Raw genomic sequence first — 23,387 nt, forward strand, 5'->3', positions numbered from 1 at the left:
GAGGGAGATTGGCCTGAGTTTTCATACTGAGTAGCCTCAGGGTTTCCTTGGAGGGCTGGGCTTTGGCTGGAATGCTCATGGCCTTACAGACGTGGGCATATTCAGAGCAGGGGGTAGAAAATTACTCTTTCTGCAGCTGTGCCACCTCATGGTGATGGCACACAGAGGAGCAGCCCATAGTGATTGCAGCAGTGTGACAGTACCATTCCTGAATGTGACTCCATAGGGCCACATTTAATTGTAATTAAGGGAAACCAAACTAGTTCTGTACTGACAGGCAGGAGTCAACAGGGAGACTTTGAAAGCTGCAGGATGCTCTTCTCCCTGACCTAGCTGTCTTACAGGGGGTCCTCAGGAAAGGTGCTAATACATGAACAATTTTGGACACACATTGAAGAAATGTTACTTGCCACCTTGCAAAACACAAATATTAAGGACCAATAATAATGAACAATGTGGCTTAAAATGTGATGTGCAGTGAAACACACAGTTTTGGCACCAGCTTTCCTCAGACTTCTACGTGCTAGACATCATTAGGTCTACTCTGGGAAAAGCACAGCCATTTATTGCACCATAGCCCTGATTTCAGCTATCTAACTTGAATTTTTCAGCTTCCAAAGGGAAGCAGGATAAAAGGCAAATACCCAGTTTATGTCAAAAACTTTATTAAAAAAATTTTAAACCTCTCCTATACAATAAACTATACATTGTATTCTTATGATTCAGTTCTCAAAATCATAAAGATACTGAAAAAAGTAAGCTGTTGGCAACCACTAATGACACTGAAGCTTGAATCATTGAAATGGGGCAATGGTAATTTATATGGTAATTTAGGTATATTTCACCATTCTTTCATGTGGAGATTGGATTTTCCCAGATTTTAAATAGCCTCAGCAGAAATTGTAATTATTTATTAGTGCTTGCAAAAATAATCTGCCTGTGCTGTGTTCTGCCAAATTAAGACTAGTAATTTTTTACTAGTTTTGAAGTCATCTAGATAAAGTCACTAAGGTCTTGTGAAAGTAACTGAAAAAATACCACATACCTTTTCCTCTCAGGTGGCCCCACTTGTGCCTCAACATGTTACCATCCTTCAGACAAAAAGGACAGCAGAGATGTGATCTAGAGAAGGTTAAGGCAGGTGATAGCAGAAGAGACCCCTGCACATTACTTCCAGCATGGCAGAGCAGGACATGATTGATCTTTGTACAGAACCAACTACTTATGTAGCTCATCACGTAAATACCAAAAATAAAATTGAGTTAGAAGTTTGATCTAGCAATATGACATGAGAAGTATTTATGGCAGATGACAAAGGTAAGGGGTGGTAAGATGGCAGGTGACAAAGGCAAGGCAGATGGACAAGGAAATGTTAAAGAGTATTAAGTGAGGGTGCCCTTATGCAAGTTCTTCCTGGATCTCATCCTACAATGATTTCAAGAAGAGCTGAAGTGGTTATAACCAAACAATGCAAAATTCTATAGCTGCAGCCTTTCTCCTATATCACTTCTGAGCAGAACAAAGATGACAAGCACACCGTCCTCCTTCCCCTTGGGCTCCTCTTTGGACTAAAATTCTTCTTATTCTGTGGTCTGAGGCACTTGCTCTGGCAACAAAATGGGAAAAACAAAACAAAACAAAACAATAAAAAATCCTGCAAAAATGCAATATAAACTTCCTCCCACCTACCACTCCTCTCCTGTAAGCACACCAGCATGGCTTAAGGAATGAAGTTTATTACACACACAGCAGAACAGCCCTGGAAAAGAGCACCTAGGTTTTTTTTCCCCTCCTCTGTGAGAAAGAGCAGATGGAACGAGAAAAACAAACATGCCATGTTTAGATTAGATGTCTCAATCCTGTGAGATGAAAGGAAAGGATGTGTATAAACAGCAAATATGTAAAATGGTGAGCCTTTAATGTTTTTCTTTGTCATGTATAAACAAAATACTTTCACAAAATGAGTCAGCAACTGTCAAGTGTTTGGTTTTATGATTGCACTCCAAATTATTAATTGGTCACTGACCAAATGCAGGCTAGAACTCAGGGTCATTTCTGATACTCTTACAAAGGCACAGCAAAGACAAAGCTGTACATAAATAAAATACTATATTAGAAACAAGAATCATGTTGTAAGAAATATTCACATGGTTTCATAAAGAAAGAATAAATTTAAAGATGCAGTCTTTGAGAATTAGATACAATATCTGGATAAGGCTGAAGTCCTAGTTGTTTGTTATCTTTCAACTTCTGTACTATAATTCTGGCAAATTCCTCTCCTTGGCTGTCTGAAGTATCAAGCAATTGTCGTACTTTTGATGTCCTTGTAGGTTTGGTGCTTATAAGTTCATAATCTTCTTTCATGAGTAAAAATCTTGATAGAAGAGCATCCAGTGATTGATTCAAACATGCTTCAGTCATCTGATCAATAATTTCTTCTCTTTTACTTTGGATCCACTGATGAGCTACATTCTTTTGTATGGTTTCCAATACAAAATCTGAGATTGGAAAGGATTAGAAAAAAGGAAGGGATGGTAACTGTCAACAAGTATTGCCACAGAACAAAGAACAAGCTGAAAAAAACCTGTTAAAATGATCCAATTTGACAAATTTAATGGTTAGAGTATTTATTCTATCTGAATTACAGAATAATTTAGGTTAGAAGGGACCCTCAAGGAAGTGATCTGATGTAATAGCCTGCTCAAAGCTGGGCCAACTTCAAGGATAACTCAGGTTGCTCAGGGCCTTTTCCAGCTGAATTTTGAGCATCTCCAAGTGTTGGTACTTCTGCAGCCTCCATGGGCACCCTGTTCCAGTGTTCAACCCGACCTGGTTCTAAAAAGAGACAGTTGGTAAATTCACTTTCCAGGGGGATTTTTATTGAAGATTACTGAAAACATCCCTGTGGTTTCCTGGAATTTTTCTCAAGGTGACGTTTCACACAGTGAAAGGGTGTCGATTCTTTTATTTTCAGAAGAGGGATGATGCAATAGATCTTTATAAAGTTTCATGTTACTGTGTGGCCCCTCAAAAAATATACCTGAATAATTACTCATTAAAGTTTCCTTTTGTTAACTTTTGTATTAACTTTTAACAGTTATTTGACACATAAAAATACAATGTAGTGGGCTCCAACTAACACAGAGGATCATTACAGCTAAGATGCTGACACAGTTGCTGCTTCTCTCAACTCCACCATTGCTAAATGGAAGACTGGAAAGCCTAAAAAGTGAGAAGTGACAGGCAAGAAGGTGACTAAGTTTGAGCTAAGTTTTCCTCCTGTTCTGCTGGACTGTAGCACTGCAACAGAAGTAGGAAATAGAAATACTATGAGCAGAGGGAATGGGATAAAGAAGACTGATGGCAGCAGGAATCTGATTAGGAGGAGAGAAAAAAAGCTAGTAGGTACAGGTACCTGTACTTGGCCACATTTTACACTGTTTTTGCTTACTTTGTAGTATAAGTCTACAAGGACAGAATTACTTAATTTTGCACTCTTAATTTGCAATGTTTTGTTTTCATGTGCTGGTGAGTAACAGTTCCAGTTTCCATTTCATACAGACAGACATTCAATGTTACAACACTTATTGTGGGTCTCGGAGTCAAACAGTGTTTGCTGTACCTGGAGGAATCGGCGATGACCGCAGCACACGGGATGCAGAACTTGGGGCATCTGAAATACCCCTGGCAGGTGAGAGACCAGCACTGTAAGGATGCACAAGGAGTTTGGCACTCTGAGTTACAGACAGATTTTCATCTGTGCTCTGGCTGCTAAGAGAGTATAGACATCCAGAATTTCCATCTTAGACAAAAAAAAAAAAAAAGACAAAAAAGACAAAAAAAGAAAAAGAACAAGCTCTATTACTTCTGTGTACAAATAAAATACACCCATCTGAGACTATTTAGAGCAATTTCACAGAAATCATAAACCAACTACTTTTACATCATATACAACAGATTAGTCCTTATACTCAAATTCTGAATACATTTATGTCCCTCATATTTTACCAAGGCTTGACTATGGTATGGGGTCCTGCTTTATTTTAAAGAAATAGGAGTATATGGGAGTATAAATCTGGTAGATGTGAACTTCAACAAAAAAGCTCTGTTTGAGAGAAAATTTTTGTAGGGACTAGAAGAACAAAATAAATCCTTTGAGTATGTGGAAAGGTCAGTAAAAGTCAGCAGGAAAGCAGACTAATTTATTTTGATGAAGTTTGGCAGTGTAACAAAGATGAAAATATTAAAATAAAGATTCAGATGGGGGAAAAGGACATGAAGAGCAGTGGGAGAAGGTAACATTCAGTTGGAGGCCAGTGGAGCTTTTTGTAGTCCATCAAAACAGGACATGACTTCATGAAAGCTTCATGTAAACTTTTGCAAAGAAAAGTAAAAAGGATTTCTACTGGGGGGGGAAGTTGAACAGCTTCTAGCTTTACAATTTTTTCATAGTAGAAATGGTGACAGATATGAAAGCAGCAGTTGCAATAACACAAGGAAGAGATAACAAAGAGCTGGTGAGAAACAAACTACAGGACATGTGCCTAGCTCTGCAAATAGCTCTGATTAGACTTTCACAGTGTCACTTGATAAAGACACAGTAACTAAGAACCAGAGATGCAAGAATTCACATGAGTATCTAAAGACAGTGAGGTAGCCCCATGGACAACTCGAGATTACCTGTCCAATGGGGAAATCTGAAGTTGTATTCCCAGCTCTTTCTTGACCTGTAGAAGAATATGTCTGTAAGTACACAGAGCAGGACTAGGAAAATGTGGAAGAAACTCCATTCCCAGTATTTTAAAATGGTGGACTAGAACTCATAGTAACTAGTATTTTATTTCATGAACAAGGCAGAAAGTTGGGCAGAGCTATGTACTGTGAAGCAGCAGTTATTATCTACTGCATGAAAAAGGGGATTAGGAGACAACCACTGTGAGTGAAAGATCATTTCAGGAAAGAATTCCAAGCAGCTGTGCTGGGATGTTATACATTTTTAGACACACAAATTTAATTTCATAACAAAAAGACAAAACTACAGGGTTTGTACTGGTATGAGAGAATGAGACCAGTGAACACAGCATAAGAAAATGCAATCATAAAATCACACAATCGTCTCCATTGGAAAGACCCTGAGATCATCAAGTCCAGCACTGCCCAGTCCACCACTGCCCCGTGTCCTGAATGCCATCCAAAAGGTGTCTACACATCCTTTAAATACCTCCAGGGCTGGTGACTCAACCGCCTCCCTGGGCAGCCTGTCCCAATGCTTGACAACTCTTGCCATGAAGGAATTTTTTCTAATATCCAATCTAAACCTCCCCTGGCACAACTCAGGGCATTTCCTCTTAGCCTACTGCTTGCTGCTGTTGCTTGTCAGTTAAGAGGCCCCCACCAGGCCATAATCTTCTCTCAGGTAGTTGCAGAGAGCAAAGGAGCAAGATTTCCTCTCTGAGCCTCCTTTTCTCCACACTAAACAACTCCCTCAAAAAAAAAAAATGCTATTGAGAGTTAGTCAAATGTTATTCAGAAAAAAACAGATTGACTCAAGTTATGCAAAAAGAACCTAGGTCACCTAGAAGAATGGAGTAACAGAAATAGAAAAAGAAGGAAAAATATGAGATATAGACTTTCTGTTTCAAGCTGGGGCTAATGATTAGAAGTGAGATGAGGAATAAAAACAATCCCTAAGTAGATTGTTCTGTAATGAAGGATCTTGTGAGAAAGGAAAAATAAAATTCTAAGGTACAGTAAGTAAGGGGGATTTTGTAGACAAAAAAAGTTTGTCATGTCTCTCATAATACTATGTAGCCTTAATTCACTTAAGTCAGAACATGTACCAGGAGGACTAGTTAGGATACAACGTGAATAAAGAAGTTTATTTTACAAAGGGATTTCAAAAGAGTGCATCCTGTTCATCCAGCAAAACAAACTATATTAAAGGATTACTCTTGTATCAGAAATGAAATGGGAAGAGGGAAAAGACCTGTTTAAGGAAATACCCAAGTAAAGCTCACTAGGGAAGGGAAAAAAAAAAGTAAAGATGAAAAGAAAGGCTAAAGGCTAGAAAACAAGTCTTAACTCTGAAGAAGCAATATTCCGAAAAGGTATTCTGATTGTATTGATGGAAAAAACAAGAATCTATAGTCATTAACTCAGCTAGACTCCGTAGTCATTAACTTCTGCCTTCATGCCATGCCAAACTCCTCTCTTGCTAACAGCTACCTGGAATAGAATTTTCACCTAAAACAATTGCATGTGAGTTTGAAAAGCAAGATGAATGTCAGTCCTGCTTCCCACTACAACTACCTGATGCAGCTATTGGCAAAGCAATAACAAACTCTTCTGCAGTAGAGTTTTGGAGGCACTATTTTCACAAGCTTTACAGTATCTATACATAAACAATAAAGTTTAAGCAATGATTCTATAAAACAACCACCAGCTGACCAATCAGATTAATTGTACCAATAAATTTTCATTGATTCCCTCCACAGGCAGACACAACAATTCATAACAGGAACCAGCAGCAAGAAAGGCTGATATTTATCATTATCTTATGTGATTACCCTTACAGTCCATGCTCATGCTGAAACTAATATTCCATGTTCTAAAATTCATCACAACACACTTATTAAGCTAGGTAAATATGAGTTATTCTTCATCTTTGAGGTTTTTATGCTGTATAGATAAATGCTTCAGTTGAGGTACAGCCACAGTACCCTGCACTTGCTTTCTGCCATTTTCCCCAGTAACTGGAAGTGCTTAAGCCTCCTGTAATTTTTTCACCCAAGTTCCTCCCGTATTTATACCTTTCTAGTACACTGAGTAGAAGTTCAAAAATGTGTATGTGTTCAAACAGGAGCTGAAACAGGAACTGCCTGTGCTCTCCTACCTCTACCAGAGTATCTCTGGTTTTGCAGCACCTCAGAATACTTTTTGACCTTTTTTTTAGCAGTGAAGTCAAAAGTCTTGTCTGCTTTCATACTCCTGGTCCCTGCAATGCCAGAGAACACTCTATTATTTTGAAATATGTTTATATTCTGTCAAGGGAAAAAACTTAAATGCAGTTTTAGTTTCACAATGTGTTGCTATTCCACCTGGGTTCTATTGTATGTTTCTGGCTTCTGATATCAGCAAAATCTCAAAATTGAGTTTTCTCAGGGAATTTTGCCAACTTTTATTCATAAAAGGGGACATCTACAAAAGGTCTGTGCAGATACTTTTGCAAAGAAGTCTATTAAAGACATTTTTACTTACTGAATTAAAAATTATCTGGAAACTTGCACTGGAAACTTTGAGTTTACTCAGCTTCTAGAAGGCCTTAAAATGTGTAGCCTTTTTTATATTCAGAAGTAGTTCACACAAAAAAACCCCCACAAACACCAAAAACAAACAAACAAACAAAAAACCCCAGTTAACTAAACTGCAAGAGTCTGAAGGGACAAGAAAATGTTAGCTCTGCACTCACAACTCTGAATAGGAAAACTGAACCGGTGAACTGTAAAGACTTCTCAGGTGACAGGAACATAAAATCAGAGTTTAAAAACTCTTTTTTTACCCAGAACATAAAAGTTTACAAAAGACATTTTTTTCTGACATAAAGAGACCCAGCTTTCTACTACACAAATGCAGTGTCACAATGTGAATGTAAAGCTGCAATGGCAACTTAAATTTACACAAAGTCAAGAGTATCTCACCTGATGAGAGGATATTACACGGGGGAATAGACTTGAATTTTGATGTATCTGGAGGGATGCTCTGAAGGGGAAGTGCATCACACTCTATGGAGCTAGAGTATGTTGGCTGAAAGAAATCCAGGTGTATATTGAACAGGCACATTAAACAAATATGAAGTTGCAATGTTTTTACAGAGAACTTTTCCATCACCACGTTTTCCCTGCTATCTAAATGCTCAATAGACAGCACAATTAAGATATGGTAAATAAGAAGAAAGAATGTAATCCCAATACTTATATATTTTCAAATATGACAGCAATTTTGTATACAACTACTAGTAAGAACCAAAAGCAGCAGCATTAAGAATCAAAATATAAATGCAAATCTATATTATACTATACAAGCAAGCTCTGTAGAGGTGTAAGGGAGCAACAGACAATCTCTTACTATTGGCAGGCATTGTGGGCTGCATTCCTCTTTGAGGGGATCACAGACTCACAGAATATGTGGAGTGGGAAGAGACCTACAAGGATCATGAAGTCCAACTGGTGGCCCTACATAGGAGCACCCCAAGAATCATTTGCCCAAGAGCACTGTGTAAACACTTAAACTCTGGTGGGCTTGGTGCTGTGATCAATTCCCTAGGGAGCCAGTTCCAGTACCTGATCGCCCTCTGGGCGAAGAACCTTTTCCAGATATCCAACCTAAACCTCCCCTGGACAGCTCCATGCCATAATCTCTGAATATATGTAGATTAGATGCCCTTCTAATTTCTGCATACTCACCCTTTTCTATCTTCATATATATGGCTTTGCATTTGCTACACCCTGGCTCAAGTGATGCATTTTATGCCTTTCCTGGTTGTACAGGAAGCAAAGTGCAGAACAGCTCCCCTTACCACATTAAACTCCCTTTAATCTCTCAGAATGCGACATACCAAATGCAGCACGTAAAGTATTTACCTTTTCAGGATTCAGAGGTATATTTAGAGGTATCTGCTCCACATTTGCTTTCTTTCCACTCTTGTAAATACTTTGTGATTCATATAGTGACTGGAAGAGAAATATTTTCCTGTATTAAATTTCTGCTACAAGACGAAATGACAACCCCACGCAAATGGATGTTTCAACCAGATACAAGATTAGACAAAGGAAAGTGACAAGAAATGACAAAGGAGATAAGACTTCTTTTAGCAAGTGAAAGTCACCAACTAACTTGACCAACTCATGACTGTGACAAAAGCCACTTACCTTCGATCTCTTTAAGAGAAGTACTGCTTCCAGCATAGCTATTTCATCAAATGTTCGCAGAACTGGCTCCAGGTCTATTAAACATTCTGAACAAAGGAAGAGTACTTGGTGAATGGTTTGAAGTGGAAATCAAGTTGTCACTGTACTAGAGTGTCTTTCTTACATTTACAAAAATAATTTTTCTATTGGCACGTATGAAACCACTTATGCTGCTAAAACAGAAGCTGCTTGCTTCTCTTAGAACAGTTCACACCACCAAAAGAAATGTGTACCAAAAGACATCCAGGATAATGCTGGACTGGATAACACAAGTCTCACACTCATGGAATGGAGAGATTGGTGAGTTTGCTGTATTTTAAAGTAGCCCCATCAAGCCTGATTAGCTGAATAGGACCAAATACCATAAGACCTCAGAGTGCGCTGCTGTCTTCTCACTCCAGAAGAGGTGTTAAAGATTTATACCAGAAAAATAAACAAGTACACCCCCAACACAGCAATATCCAGAACACATGCCTAAGGCATAAGGCAGGGCCAGAGAAGATGGGAGAGTCAAAGCACTGACCTATCACACCCAGTGAAACCAAATGACGCTGGCCTCAGTGTGCCTGTGTCCCTATGCTACAGTAATTGCTTAAGTTCCCCATCAGTGAGCTGCACTTCCCCTAATTTTGCAATAGTTTTGCAACTTCTTCTTTCCTTTTATGATAGTAAAGTAGTGGCAAAAGGAACACATGTTTTTTTTTCAAAGACCATCTTACTACACACATGGCACTAAAAAGAGAATCCAAGTTAGCTCACACTGTAGTACATATGCCAGATAATTTTCCCTTCAGTGTGACCACAAACTTACATTACTATTTTTTTTTTGTTAATTGGCATAGGAAAACAAGAATGCATATGAAAATGTCACAATGTGTCTATTTTTTTTTTTATTTATTTTAGGAAATATTGTATTTAGATACATTTCCTTGCTTGGAAAAAAAATCCAGTTCTTGCTTGATAAAGGAGATGCAAGAATTAAAGTGTCAGTGAAAGATTTACACTGAGATGCAAATACAAGCTGAAGTCACTACGACTTATCTGATGTGCAATGGTTCATTGGCTTGGTTGGATGCTCATAAATCCCACAGTACTGGTTTTATACTTCACTTCTCCCATCCTCTCTTAAAAAACTCCAAATTATCTTCAACAATAAACAAAAACCTCCAAACACAAGTAGTTAAACAAAACATGCAGCTTTTTTACAGGTAAATTAAGAGATGGTAAATGCAAAAGACTCCAACAACCAACCTGGTTTTATGGCACACACATAATTCCATTCATAAAAGTTTGTTTACAGACATGAAGGAAGCAGCCAAACACTTTATGATAAGCAGCAAGACCAAGCACATAGATCTCCTGATAACTTTAGCACTTTCCTTTCAAGACTATAGCCTTGCTCTGTAAGTACCACGTTCAACAGAAATCTGGCAAGGTAAACTCACTTAAGAACGATGGTCTTTCATCTGGGTTTTGTGCCCATCCACTTTCCATCAGCCTTATGATAAGCCCTCGATGAGGAATGTCCATTGATAGACTTCCCTCACTCAAGTCTAGTCGCTGTCCTTGTGACACGCTGTACATTATCTGCAAGGGGTTTATAACTTCTGTCAAAACAGACATTGTGAAGTCATTAGAAATATATGCAATATAAAGAGCTTACTGTGTAGGAGGAGTAATTCCATTTGCACACACAGAATTTAAATAATCAATATAAGGTTACATTTCTTGATTAAGGAAAAGGTATTCTTAATTTATGAAACAACACTGTAATTGAAAAATTGAAATACTTTTCTAATTTGAAAAGTATTTCAAAGTGTTGTTCAATAAGCTTAAAAGTTGAATTACTAGAAAGTAACCCCTATAATTAAGTCCCCAGGTTTCATGTTTAATCTCCAGGTAAGGCATGAAAAATAAAGGAAGACATGGTCTTACCTTCAAATGGCTGTTTCCTTGACATCACTTCCCATATGATAACTGCATAGCTGTTTACAGTACAAAAAGTACAGAAGATGTTATTTTAGACTACAGACAGTTAACAACACAATATGCTCAGCTTTACATTGTATTTAAAACATTTTGGTAAAATGATCCTCTAAGCACACATGGGACTGACTATAGCTAACTAAAATGTTGACATGAATATATGAAAACTAGCAGGTGAACTCATCTTGAACTAAATAATACTATTATTAGGTACAGACAAAATCCATGGCATATAAACTCCTGTTCCAAATCTGTATCAACTTGGCTCTGCTAATATTTTGTGAATTACGTACACGGAGTTTAAATCTCAGCACACAAATTAAAGTGAGCCCCAGAGAGCCAACTGCTCTGTCCTAACTGCAATATTCTGGCATCTTCCCAGTATGGACTGACATTCCCAAGGGAAGCTGGATATTAGCAGGGAGCATGGCTTTGAGCCACAGCTCTATCCCAACACATCCTCACAGAGACAGGTAAGATACAAACTTGCACTTGGGATGCCCACTCCAGCTTCCTCCCTCCCCATATATGCTTTCAACATCTGCAATCTTCTGCATAGGGAGAGATGTCACTTACACACAGCACTAACTTTCCAAAAAAGACACTTGGGAACACTACTTTGAACTAATGCCACGATATTGAACACACATGTGCTTACTCAGTGACCTTCTTTTCTATTCACATCAACATGAATGGCAAGTGGTTCAGTGAGCACAAACTTGCCCCATCTTTAGTAAACTAGTCACTCCAGCCATCAGGATATGTTAGAAAGAGGTAACTTTGAACAACTTTGTAATTTAAATAAGGTTAGCAGATTTCATATAAAAGCAGCATTGAATTCTCAGTCCTTCTCTGCAACTTTTCCTTACATACTCTACCCTATCTGAATGAAGCTCTATTCCATGAAAAGATCATAGTATTAATCACAGCACTGTATTCAAGTATCTGGTTCTGGATTTAGAAAGGACAATCCAGGCTAAAGCTTCATTGCTTCCATAACTTCAGAATGCACTCAAGGTGCTGACAAGTGTGTATTTCCATGTTTTCAGTCCAACTCTTTATAAGCATTGTGGCAGTGTCATTCCAGAAAATAATCACCATGATCAACTGCTGTTAAGGCTTGCTCCCCACTCTTGGTATGAATGTACTGAGCTTCCTTCCTACATCACTAAGAAGTACCAAATTTTGCATACAGTTACATTAGTTACATCAACTGCCTTAAAGCAATGTACCATTTGACAGCTACCCAATAAGAATTCAAAAAAATGAAGTAAAAACAAATAACTGATGCCTAAAATCAAATCATATAAACTGATTTTTCCTAACTATTTACCCCGTTTACATTTTAACATTCTTCAGTGATAAAATTTACTTATGTAGCTTTTAATAAAAGCAGTCCTCCCTGTCTGCTTTTATTAAAAAAAGTCTGCTTTTGATGTATTCCTGGCAAATCCATGCAATTGGTATAGCAAATCATCCCTTTTGTAGAAGTTAAGCTGCTTGACTGTTGTTTAAATAATTTGTTTCTTTAAGAAAGATCCCTCTTCACAAATTAGCTTCAGTCTCTCAGCAACACTCAGCTGTGATCAATTAATTTGACATCCAGAAAATATCCAGCTATTTAATAATATCTTTCATTCAGTTTGGAGTCTCTCTACAGTTGAAGATTATTTTCTCAGTTCTACAACACTGCAGCATTGCCCTTTACACAATTCCTGTTTTCCTTTCTTATTTCTGCTTTGTAGCATCTCCTTCTGAGAGTGTGCATGGCACCTCCTGTGTGGCCTTTCCGGTGGTTCTTCACTGTCTGCACCTTCATGTCTTCCTGCCTTGAACATCTCTCTTTCCAACGCTGTCTCAGTCTCTCTTCTTTCTTCTCACATAATCTCTTTCCTTCCTAATTTATCTGTTTTTTATGCCCTTCTGATGTGTTCTCATATTTTCTCCAATTTGGTTGTTATTCCTCTGAAAATATTATTTTCTTCCTAAGAAACATTTGTCTTCTTCCTCTCCACCCATTCATTAAGCCATCAGTCACCCTTTCTTTCCCTTCAATACACCTTTTTTTCTTTTCAGTATTTTCCTTATCCATATCTTCTCATCAAAGGGTACAGAAAGCAGGTGTGTTGTCAGCTGTAGTCTTTGGAAGGGATATCAAGGAACTTCATGTGCTTCTTAGGGTTAAGGGAAAATTAAGGGAAACAGTGGTTTCCCTGGAAGTCAGTAGGACCCTCTGGGCCTGGGTCACCTCTCACCAAGATATAACCATGTCAGAGATCAATGAAGGTAAAGGTGGCAGACTGCACCAGAATGATGTGACAATATGACTTTGGCACAGTGATTGGCAAGTTCATGCCTCCTCAATCTTCCTTTACACATGATAATTCCTCCCAAAATTCTTCACATAATCTCTGAGCTCTCCAAACCATTTTAGACCAGCCAATTTTAACTCCAATATCCTCAGAGAGATTTCCTTTTGTTATATGGGTCACCACCACTCTATTTACTATTCTACTACTTGTACTCAGGAGTGCCAACACAAAACTACCACAGCTTTCACAAAGTAAATTATTCCTTAATAAGATTACTGTAACTACTTTCTCCAACCCCGCTATCCTGTTTTTATCTACCTCCTTTCCAAAAATACATTTTCTTCTTTCCTCCTAGTACATTCTGAAATTATGTTATTTGATTACACAAATTATAAGTGTATGTGCATTGACTTGATCGTGTGAATGGCTTTCTTCTTTCCCTGAATTGTATGTGTACATTCATTTACAGAAATCAGTCCCCCACCTATTTCTGTAGTCTCAGCTTAATTTTGAAGCATTACACTTGTCATAGCACAAAAGTAATTAAATCCAGCTATCACTCAATTCTTTATTTCCCAATTCATTTAGCCTATATAGCCATGATATCATCACTGAAAATAATAAAATTGCTGAGAATATGCTAAGTTCAGTAAATCATATCTGAGCTCAGATTTCAAGCCCCCTAGAGATCAACAGGAGTTACCTGTAAATATCATGTTTCACGCTTGCCCGGGTTTTCTGACTGGGGTTGTAATCCTCAGGTGGCATGTAGACAATTGTCCCTCCTTCTGGCAAGGAGGACTCGCTTCGGGACTGGGACATGGATATGATACGCCATTTGGACATGCCAAAATCTGCAATCTGCAAAGGTCAAATCAATTGTTCTGAGAAGAAAAACCAGTTTTATCTGCTGACGGTTGCTAGAAATTCCTGAAATACACCCAGAAAAAGGGGTCACCCAAAGCTCTTAACCTGACACACAAAAAGTATGTGGTTCTCCTAGCAACAGGAAACATCAACTCCAGTCCATAAAGCATTCCCAGGTTGTGACTCATGCTATACCTATAGCACTGCCCTAACCTGCTCTTTTAAGGAAGGACTCATGTACACTATGGATGAGGAATCTGCTGTAGATAGCTGTGCCATATTAAGAAAATCACTTTCTTATGCTAAAAAAAGCAAACAAAAAAAATCATTGATTACTTGTAGCTCCCTGGTTGTGAAGAAAGCACAAGTTTAGTATAAATCGCAGTAGTTGTACATAACTCAGCTTGCTAATATCCAAAGGCAGTTCTTCTCACAGAACAATTTTAGGGCACTTCACTCCCCAAACTATGATGTATTAATCCTGAATTAATAAATTTGATATTCTGAAATTCTGTGCTGCAAAAAGTTGCTGAATAATTTCTTTACTGTGCACTCTGGGGCCTTGCTCCTTTCTACACAATACAGTGCATCTACATGAAGAAGTAACTGACTTCCCTTTACATCCTCAGACATCCATAAGCCAGGGCACCAGATGTATGATTAGGTTATGGATAAGGAGAGAGACATTTAGCAGAATGCACCTGCTGGCTGAGCTGCAGTGTCTGGCATATATGGGACATAAGCAGCCAGCTACCAGCTCTGCACTTGTCCAGCATTTGCACAACAGCAAAAACATTTTCAACAAAGATGCCTGTGCAAGCACTAAGGCAATTAAGACAATAGAAACAAGCTTTCTGAAGAGCATACATCGAAATCCACAATGAAAAGTAACCTTTCTTCTCTACAACTCACTCTCATCAAGCCTCCTCATTGTAATTGGTCTTAAGTCTTGCTCGTTCAGTAGGTCAAGAGACAGTCAGAAGCACCCTGTAAATGCTGTGACTTTTATACATATGCAGTATCTCTTCTGTTTAGCATGCATGATAAACCTTGTTTGCATTTCCTGTCACTGTACTACTTTAGAGAATCTTGCTTCACTTAAAACCCCAAGGACACTCCTTACAGGAGGCAGGGCAGGTATGCAAGAGTTCACCTCTTCCCTTCAAGTGCCTCAGCAAAGAAACTGTTCAGATATGATTAGGCAGAGCACCAGGCCACACCAAAGCTGCTAGGGATTAAAAACAGAGTGGATAAAAAAATGACTTGGACTAGCTGCCTGATCAGGTTTATCAGGAAGCTCGAGAGATGGCAATTCCAGCACAATTGAGTGGGAGGAAGTATGACCAGCTGAGGGTGTGAGCGGGGACAAAGCCATGTGAGGCACTTTGCTGCCAAGAAAAATTTCTGTGCAATGGAGAAAGAAGAAACCAGCAGTGGATCTTTGCTCAAAGGAGTCACAAGGAGAGTCAACTTACAGTAGCAACTGAAACATTCACTTTTCAAGTATAAATTTAGTGCAAAATATCTCTTATTCCATTTACTTGAGTAACATATTCTATCAATTATAAAACCAGATCTTTTTAAAATAACAACAAACAAAACAAACTCTTGCAATTATGGAAGCACCTAAACATTTTGTCAGAAGTACTTTCAGTCCCTTTTTCACATCACGGCAGTGATATTTTAACAGGCAGAATTAAAGTTTTCAATTACTGATACTTCTGCATGAATGTTTGCTTGTTCTAAGGAGCTTCACAAAAGCCACCTTCCAACATAGTAAGATTTTGGAGTTTTGCTTTACATGTTCTGTTACTACCCCAACAGAACAGAAATGTCCATATTGCATGGTAAGTATCAAATGGAGCATTAACATCTGAATTTGACCTACTGCCTATCAGAAGTAACTTGTCAGAGCATCTCAGGCAGGAACACTTTCTGTTTCCTTCTGAGGAAGGGCCAGATATAGCTAGCCTTGGAAGGCTGACAAACAAGAGTGTCACCACTATTGAGTATGAGCTACTGCTATAGCAGAAACAGCCCAACTTCTATCTTCCTGGTCTTTTCAGACAGATAAAATCCACAACTGAGTAATACAGAGTTTCCAAAAGAAAAACTCCAAAGTTCTGTCTGCAAGGATAGAAATAAAAATCCACCATACAATTACATCCTCCTCTCTGTATGGCCACAACCTCACCCTTCCTCCTCTACAATCATGAAAACACTTTCACTCATTCTGGATGCTGAAGAACATAAGAATTAAATAACCCTACCTTGATATGAAACTCATCATCCAGCAAAATGTTCTGTGTTTTTAAGTCATGGTGCAGCAATGGAGGATTCATGTTGTGCAAATAGTTTACTCCCAGAGCAATTTCATAAAGAATGCGGAATCTCAGGCACCAGGGAATGTCGGGATATACATCTTTCTGCCAAGATAAAACCACAAAACCAGAACATAATCCTCTGTTCTAACAGCACACACAAAGACTTATTTTATAAAAAGAAGAAGAAAATTACTTGGGCAAACAATAATCTTTTAAAACATACAAACTCCTGAAAAAATTGTAATGGTGCATTAAGACTCATTAGCTGTTAAAGAAACATTATCAAAAAATAATAATTATGCAGTGCTATGTTTCCATTCCCTAGCATTCACATAGTAGTTCATGACTGCTATACATGATGTTGAACATTTACTACACTACTCATTCATATGGAAATATGAATTACAGACGAACTTCTGCATCAAACTTGTAACCCACAATTCATGACTCCTACACAAAGAATGACAAAAATCATATCTGCAGCTGACACTGGGGAACCAAAAAAAACTGTACTGAAACTATGCACAAAATACTACCTTTATAAATAGTAATACAATAAGAAAAATGTAGTAAAACTCAACTGAGGTCTTAAAAGTTACATTGACACTAATGCCTTTATGAAAAACACAATTGAGCTCTCTAGGCATGAGATGTGTATTGATTTAAGGTAGAGAAGAGACTTTAGTGCTATTGAGACACAACTGCAGTAGCTTTGCAGTAACAACACTGCTCAGGCCAAACTAATGGGAGCAACTGAGAGTTCAGCACAGGAGAAGTTACTCAAAGAATAAGGTCTGGTAGAAATAATCATACTTGTTTATATTAGTAGTATTTAGCTTCTATAAATGAAAGTAAAGTTTTTCTTTTTTTAAAATATTCAAACTCATGGGAAAAAAAATCAATATTTGTATTGGCAGTAATTCAGAAACCCAGACTGAAGCAAGCACAAGTATTTCAGAATCTAATTAGAGAACAACTGAGATTTTTAAACTGTATGTAATAATTCAACATAAAAACTCATTATAGGTCACAACATTAAAGAAAAAATTTCACAACATTAAGTCAGCTGAGTTTAGTTGTGGTTTTGAGATACAGAAGGTCTATCTGAGCACCAAAACTACAAGGGATACTGACTGTCTTCTAGCATGAAATATTATAAATAAAATATTTTACTATATTAATTAAGTATGAAAATTGCAATCTACTCGAAGCAGCCAGGCATCATATTTAAAGACCATAAGTACACTTACCCCATGCAATAGCTGGTTTAATGACCCATTGGTCATGTATTCTGTTACTATCCCCAGAAATTCAGGCTCGTTGCAGATTCCCAAAATTGGCAGAATGTAACTAAACCTGGCTTTGTGTAATATCTCTGCTTCTTTTAGAAGGTGGTTTCTATCGCTTAAAGAAAACAAGCAAACAAATAAAATGCATTACCATAGCAGTACTATGAAACTCCAAGCAAATGCTGGGGTCACTATATTCTCTGTCAATTCTTTGTATGCACCACCTTTTCACCAGTGGATTTCTACCATGCTGCTTTGAGAACAAGACAGTGTAAGACAAATCAGAACCTGCAAATGCAGACAAGACAGCTTCCCTGGTTTTGTTGTACCACACAAATCTATTTCTATCACACATTTCATCCATGTTTCCAATAAATAAGGATAAAGTCAGAACTTCCAGCTTCCACCATTCCTTGGAACCATAATGGTAACAACCAGCTGTATTTCTCCCACTTTACTGAACACCTTCAAACCCAGCTTTTCACTCAAGCCCAATATTTATCTCCTAGAGAGTGAAGATTTTTATACACATGATTCTCCAACCATTTAAATCTAGTCGACTCTAATGTACACTAATATACAGGGGCTAAAGGAATGCACTTTTGACTTCTGAAGGAAAGTAAGTTCCTTTCTGAAGGAAAAGGATCAATTAACTATGCTTTGTTTTCACATAAATTATTCCCTCAAACAGTTCCTGCTTTGAATTGCTCTATGGAAAAAACATCCCCTAGATGCACAGGAAGGAGGAATAGACCAGCCTCATGATGGGTGCCTTTGCATGCCTGAATTTGACTGTGTGGATCCACTCTGTTACCTCAAAACTCCTCATAAATGTGGATTTGATGCATCTTTACAAATTTAGGCCTTGCATCATGTGGGTTTGAGAGGGTCAAGTTTTATTTAAGATTGAGTATGATTCCATTCCTGAAAATAGAAAGCATATGGTATGCCTTATATCTCAAACAGTCTTTAAAAAAATGGGTTTGCTGTCAATGAGGATAGTTAGACCATAAAGCATAATTCAGTGAAAAAAACAGTTAGATCTTAGTGGAGACTGGTACAGGTACAAGTACATGACTAGGATATTTAAATACAGGACATTTACAGCACACTGATCCTTTGGATGTGAGCCAGTCTGACTGAGAAGCAATAGGGCTGTGCTGGGGCCAGGGCTATGCCCACCACAACTTGTTCAGCAGAGCACTGTGCTATGTGCACAGCGCAGCTCCAGGGTGAGAGCTGGCTCAGACACTCCCCAAAGCACTCAGGGCAGTCTGGATCCATCAAGGTGGGTTTAGCACTCACAAAGAAAAGGCTGTCAGGATATATGGGGAAAAGAGGAAGCCTTGTGAAGTAAAGCATGCAGCTCTTAGCAGCAGGAAATTCTGAATTTAGACAGATATGAAATAAAGGTCCTTTTCTCTGTGTGATGGAAGAAGACTTATAAGAAACTCTAGGAAATGGCAGAAGTAAAAAGGCAGCCTTTGAGACAAGCATGGGATCGAAGAGACAACCCCTACACCTTCCTCCCTCTCTCCAGAAATGACTAGGTCTGAGAAAGTTTGGGGTTTTCCAAGACAGTAGGGCACATTAGCATGGGATTCAGCTGTGGCTGGGAAATGAATTGCAACATACTGCAATCTATTCCTGTGCCTGTCAGTCACTTCACCTTTGTCTGCTCCATGCCAAAGGGCACTGAGTAATGCCTAAATGAGCACATTCCCACAACAGCTTCCCACCTGGCTTTGATCTTTGGCTGGTCACATACCATATTCTGGGATGCACAGCACATGCTTCCCACTCGGGGAATTAACGGCTTCATGAACTCATCCCTTTTCCTGACGACACTTACAGACTGGAATTTCATATTGCCTACTGCACAACCAACAAAGCACTTGCTGCTCAGACTCTCAGGTATAATGGTTTTTTTATAGCTTTCAGTCTTCTGACAGCATTTCTGGGCTTTGCATGACATATGGTGATGCTTTATCAAGGCTGACCCAGACCAGAAGCTAGACAGAGTTAAAGTAGGTACTATTAGAATACCTCAATGGACACACCTTGGACAGTACAAGAGCCCAGCCAGGGCTACACCCAAGATGAAACCAAAATGGTCACAAAATGGACAACCAGTCATGAGGTCTCTCACTTTTCTAAGTTCTGGTCCATTGGCATATTGGAGTTAATTGTCCACTTATAGCTTTAGGTTATGAAGTCTGATCCTTTTTGTTTTTCTCTCTTCAGTCCACGCTGGGCCTGAAATTTGGGTGGTTGTTCTTGGTTCCAAGCTAGGAAAAGAATTGTTTTGTCTAGCTTCTCTGTGAAGTGAGAGCTTACTATCCCTTAATATGAAGCTCAGAACTACATCCTAAAGCAGTACAGAATCTGAGAAATATAAAACCTAAAACCTAAGGCATCATGGTAAGTGACTGAATTATTCTGATTACCTCACTTGCCCTTCTAATCATAATTTCACAGGTTAGATGTCCCACTAATCCAAATTCTTGAAAAGCTAAAATTAGCCTTGGTGTTTTCTCCTAGCTGTGTTCTGAGGATAAATGCTGTATTTCCAGCTGGGATTTAAGCAGATATTAAAAAAAAAAAATCCCAATACAAAAAGTCCCCCACAACACCCATCAGTCAGTTCCCTCCCTCCCACAGCTTATCAGAAAACACAACATAACTGAGATTCCACTTCTGGCAAGATTTCAGAGATAAAGCCTGTGTATACACAAACCTGAGCAATAAGAGGTGAAAGAGCTTAAAACAACTTGTCTTGTATTCGAGTATATTGAGTCACAAGACTAGAAGCCTTTCTGGGTGAAGCTATCCTACCTAAAGGCCTAATACTACATCAAAGAAACCTGAGGCAAAAGCTTGAAGACAGCAAGATATGACTCAGAGGCAGGTTAACAGTCAGGTAGGCTTCAGACAGCCTAAGAAGAGGGAAATTTGCATTGATTCGTTAACAAATTGTAACTATGGGGACTGACTAAGACAATGACGAATGAAAAAGTACAACTTGCTGTATCCTTACATGGAGTGACAGCTCCTGCTGCCACTTTAGTACCTGGAAAATGGGGAACCCAAGTGTTGCATGGAAAATACCAGCTTTACAGGGGGTACAAGCCTATTATTTTAAAACAGCTTCTCTCAGTACTATGAGATCTGGGGAAAAATAATAATTTTGCGTGGTCTCAGAGAAGCTTCTTCTAGAAGCCATCTCCAGTGGATAGAACAGTATACTCTCGATATGCCTCTTTCTATGTAAACACCAAATCTACAGTAATCACTGTACTTTAATATCCTGTGGATACCTCAGCAAAATGGTTAGCAACCAACAGACCCAGCAAGAAGCCAAACTCTGTCAATCCCACCACGAAGAGGCTCAAGGTGCACAGTGCAGAAGGGAAAAAAACTCCAAAAGAAACAGCTTAGTGTCTCAGAGACACGAAACCAGCCCTTTGCAATAATCGAAAGTGAGGAAGCTCCGGGGCCGGTCCGTGCTTTCTCTTGGCCCAAGCTGAATCATCCTCGTGAGATCCCTTCTCCCCGTGAAATTAAAGCAAGGCTGCCTACCGAAACACCAGTATCTAATCCACAGACCTCAGAAACCCACTCCGGCATCTTGGACCGGCACCTCGACCCTTTCTGGGGGCTGGTTCAGGGAAAGGCGGGCTCGGCCCGGCCCTGGCCCCGGCAATGCCCCAGGCCGGCGGCCCCCTGCCCACCCCGTTACCTGTCTAGCAGCGGCCCCTGCAGGCATTTGAGGGCCACCGGGACCCTCCAGTCGGCGTGGCGAGCGGCGGACACGGTCCCGTAAGCGCCCCGGCTGATAAAACGCAAGTCCGGGAGTTTGCTGGAGGGGATGGAGGGGAGGCCGTAACTGAGGGCGCCCGCCCGGCCCCCACCGCCGTCCCCGCCGCTCATGCTCGCACTGCGCCGGGCTCGGCGGGGCTCGGAGCGCCGCTCCTCTGGCCCCACTCCCTCGCTCCCCCCGCACTCCCTGCCCCGCCTGCTCTCCTGGCCAGCGCTTCTCTCCTCCTTCTACCCCACCGACGAGCCACTTCCTCACGGAAAAAGCGTCCCACGGCTCGCGGGTCGGGGAAGGCGGAGCAGCCGGGATGGGAGGAGCGAGCCGGGGGAGCGCGGTGCCGGCGTGTCCCGGAGAGCGTGCTGGCCCGGGGCAGGCGGCGCGGCCGCGCCCTCGGCCATCCCGTCCGAAGGAGCGTCCCCTGCGCTGGACAGGAGGAGGCATCCCGCTCCGTCCGGGCGCGGGCGAGTTCTGCGCTCGAGAAATGATGCAGGATGCCAGAGCCGAGCGCAGATCGCCGCGGCGAATAGCCCACTGCATAGAATCATAGAATGAGGTGGGTTGGAAGGGACCCTAAAGATCATCTAGTCCCAACTCCTCTGCCAGGACAGGACACACCTTCCACTAGACCAGGTTGCTCAGAGCCCCATCCGGTGTATACTCATTGCTCAAGCGAAGTGAGAAAAGCTTTGTCTCATGCAGTCGCTTATCTCCTCTGCTCTTGTCCTAGGAAGATTTTTCAGGATAGCGGCATTTCAAAAAGATAATTTCGAAATTTCCAGTAAGTGCAAGTTCATCCTTGCCCGTGCTCATTGCGAGCTGCCTGTGCTGATGCTCGGATGTATTTATGAGAGCTTTATGTGAAGATTGCGCAGGAAGATTTTCTAAATAAAGCCTGATCACCAAACCAAGTTCTCACAGACCAACAGAGTAATTTAACATAAAGGTAGAGATTTGTAGCTTTCCACACGGAGTGACAGTTCCACAGGATGAAATTAAGGTAAACAGAGCAACTCACTTGCCTTTCCATGTGTGCAGATCGTGGGCTAAGTGCCTGTGGCTTTTCACCTCTCTTTTGTCCCACTCATGGATATGGACCAGAGAATGACGGAAAAGACCTAAGTTTTCAAGTTACAATACGTTCAATATTTCACAGCATTCATTTTAAGACATGGCAACAACTCTTCAGCTCTATCTAGATCCTAGCACTTTGGCTTTATAACTTTTCCAATTGTCTTGTATTTTCGATGATTTATATCCTTCAAATGCTTCAGCGTTATGAACGTATGAGCAACCATGTAAAGCAACTTACTCTACTTTCAGTTTTTATTTACTTTACTCTCAGTTTTCAGTTAGCCTGTGTCCTTTAGACACAGTAGGTGGTTTCCCAAAACTGTAATCTTGAGGCAATGTTTACAATATGCAAGTTTTGGGTATCTGTTCATGCATATCCCTCTCTGTATTAATCATGTTGATAGTACCATTAGTCATACAATTTTAAATTTGGTGTATAAGGAAGATTTTGTTTCCAAAAGAAAGTGATATGCAAAGGACAATTACCATGAGCTTGCATTATAAAACCACTGTGTAAATACATACTTACAGTCTTTGCCATTAACATGTCACTATACTGAAGATTTATTTGTGCAGCTGGTTAGTGTGTGCTGTGTTGATTTAATGTATATTTATAGTGTTAAGTACACTGACTTAAACCCCAGGAAAACTATTGTAATTCTAAAAGTGGATGTGGAGGCAGCACCGTTGTAGCAGTGCCATGCTCTTCTTATGCCTATCCCAGGTACAGTGTTCCTGGAGCTGCCGTCCTTGTG

The 23,387-nt window shown here is 39.8% G+C and overlaps 1 protein-coding gene across 1 annotated transcript; it reads right to left on the reverse strand.

Moving 5' to 3' along the window:
• Positions 1 to 545: 545 nt before the first annotated feature.
• RIPK2 (receptor interacting serine/threonine kinase 2) lies at positions 546 to 21,674 on the reverse strand. The gene is made up of 11 exons (XM_036379206.2): positions 21,484 to 21,674; positions 17,706 to 17,859; positions 16,402 to 16,557; positions 13,968 to 14,125; positions 10,902 to 10,951; positions 10,412 to 10,573; positions 8,928 to 9,013; positions 8,640 to 8,729; positions 7,698 to 7,803; positions 3,623 to 3,802; positions 546 to 2,498 (listed from the first exon to the last, which is right to left on the reverse strand). The coding sequence occupies exons 1-11, from the start codon at positions 21,672 to 21,674 to the stop codon at positions 2,173 to 2,175; spliced, it is 1,659 nt and encodes a 552-aa protein (XP_036235099.1). The 3' UTR covers positions 546 to 2,172.
• Between the last annotated feature and the right edge of the window lie 1,713 nt (positions 21,675 to 23,387).

This window comes from Molothrus ater, chromosome 1 (genome assembly GCF_012460135.2).
Source record: "Molothrus ater isolate BHLD 08-10-18 breed brown headed cowbird chromosome 1, BPBGC_Mater_1.1, whole genome shotgun sequence".
NCBI classification, from domain to species: domain Eukaryota; kingdom Metazoa; phylum Chordata; class Aves; order Passeriformes; family Icteridae; genus Molothrus; species Molothrus ater.

Bases quoted from the DNA above. Each gene is read 5' to 3' on its own strand.
- RIPK2 (XM_036379206.2), bottom strand. From the start codon at position 21,674: ATGAGCGGCGGGGACGGCGGTGGGGGCCGGGCGGGCGCCCTCAGTTAC. The intron at 7,804-8,639 runs GTAAATACTTTA...GATTTCTTTCAG, and splicing joins TACCTCTGAATCCTGAAAAG to CCAACATACTCTAGCTCCAT. The intron at 3,803-7,697 runs GTGAGATACTCT...TTTTTGTCTAAG, and splicing joins GTGTAATATCCTCTCATCAG to ATGGAAATTCTGGATGTCTA.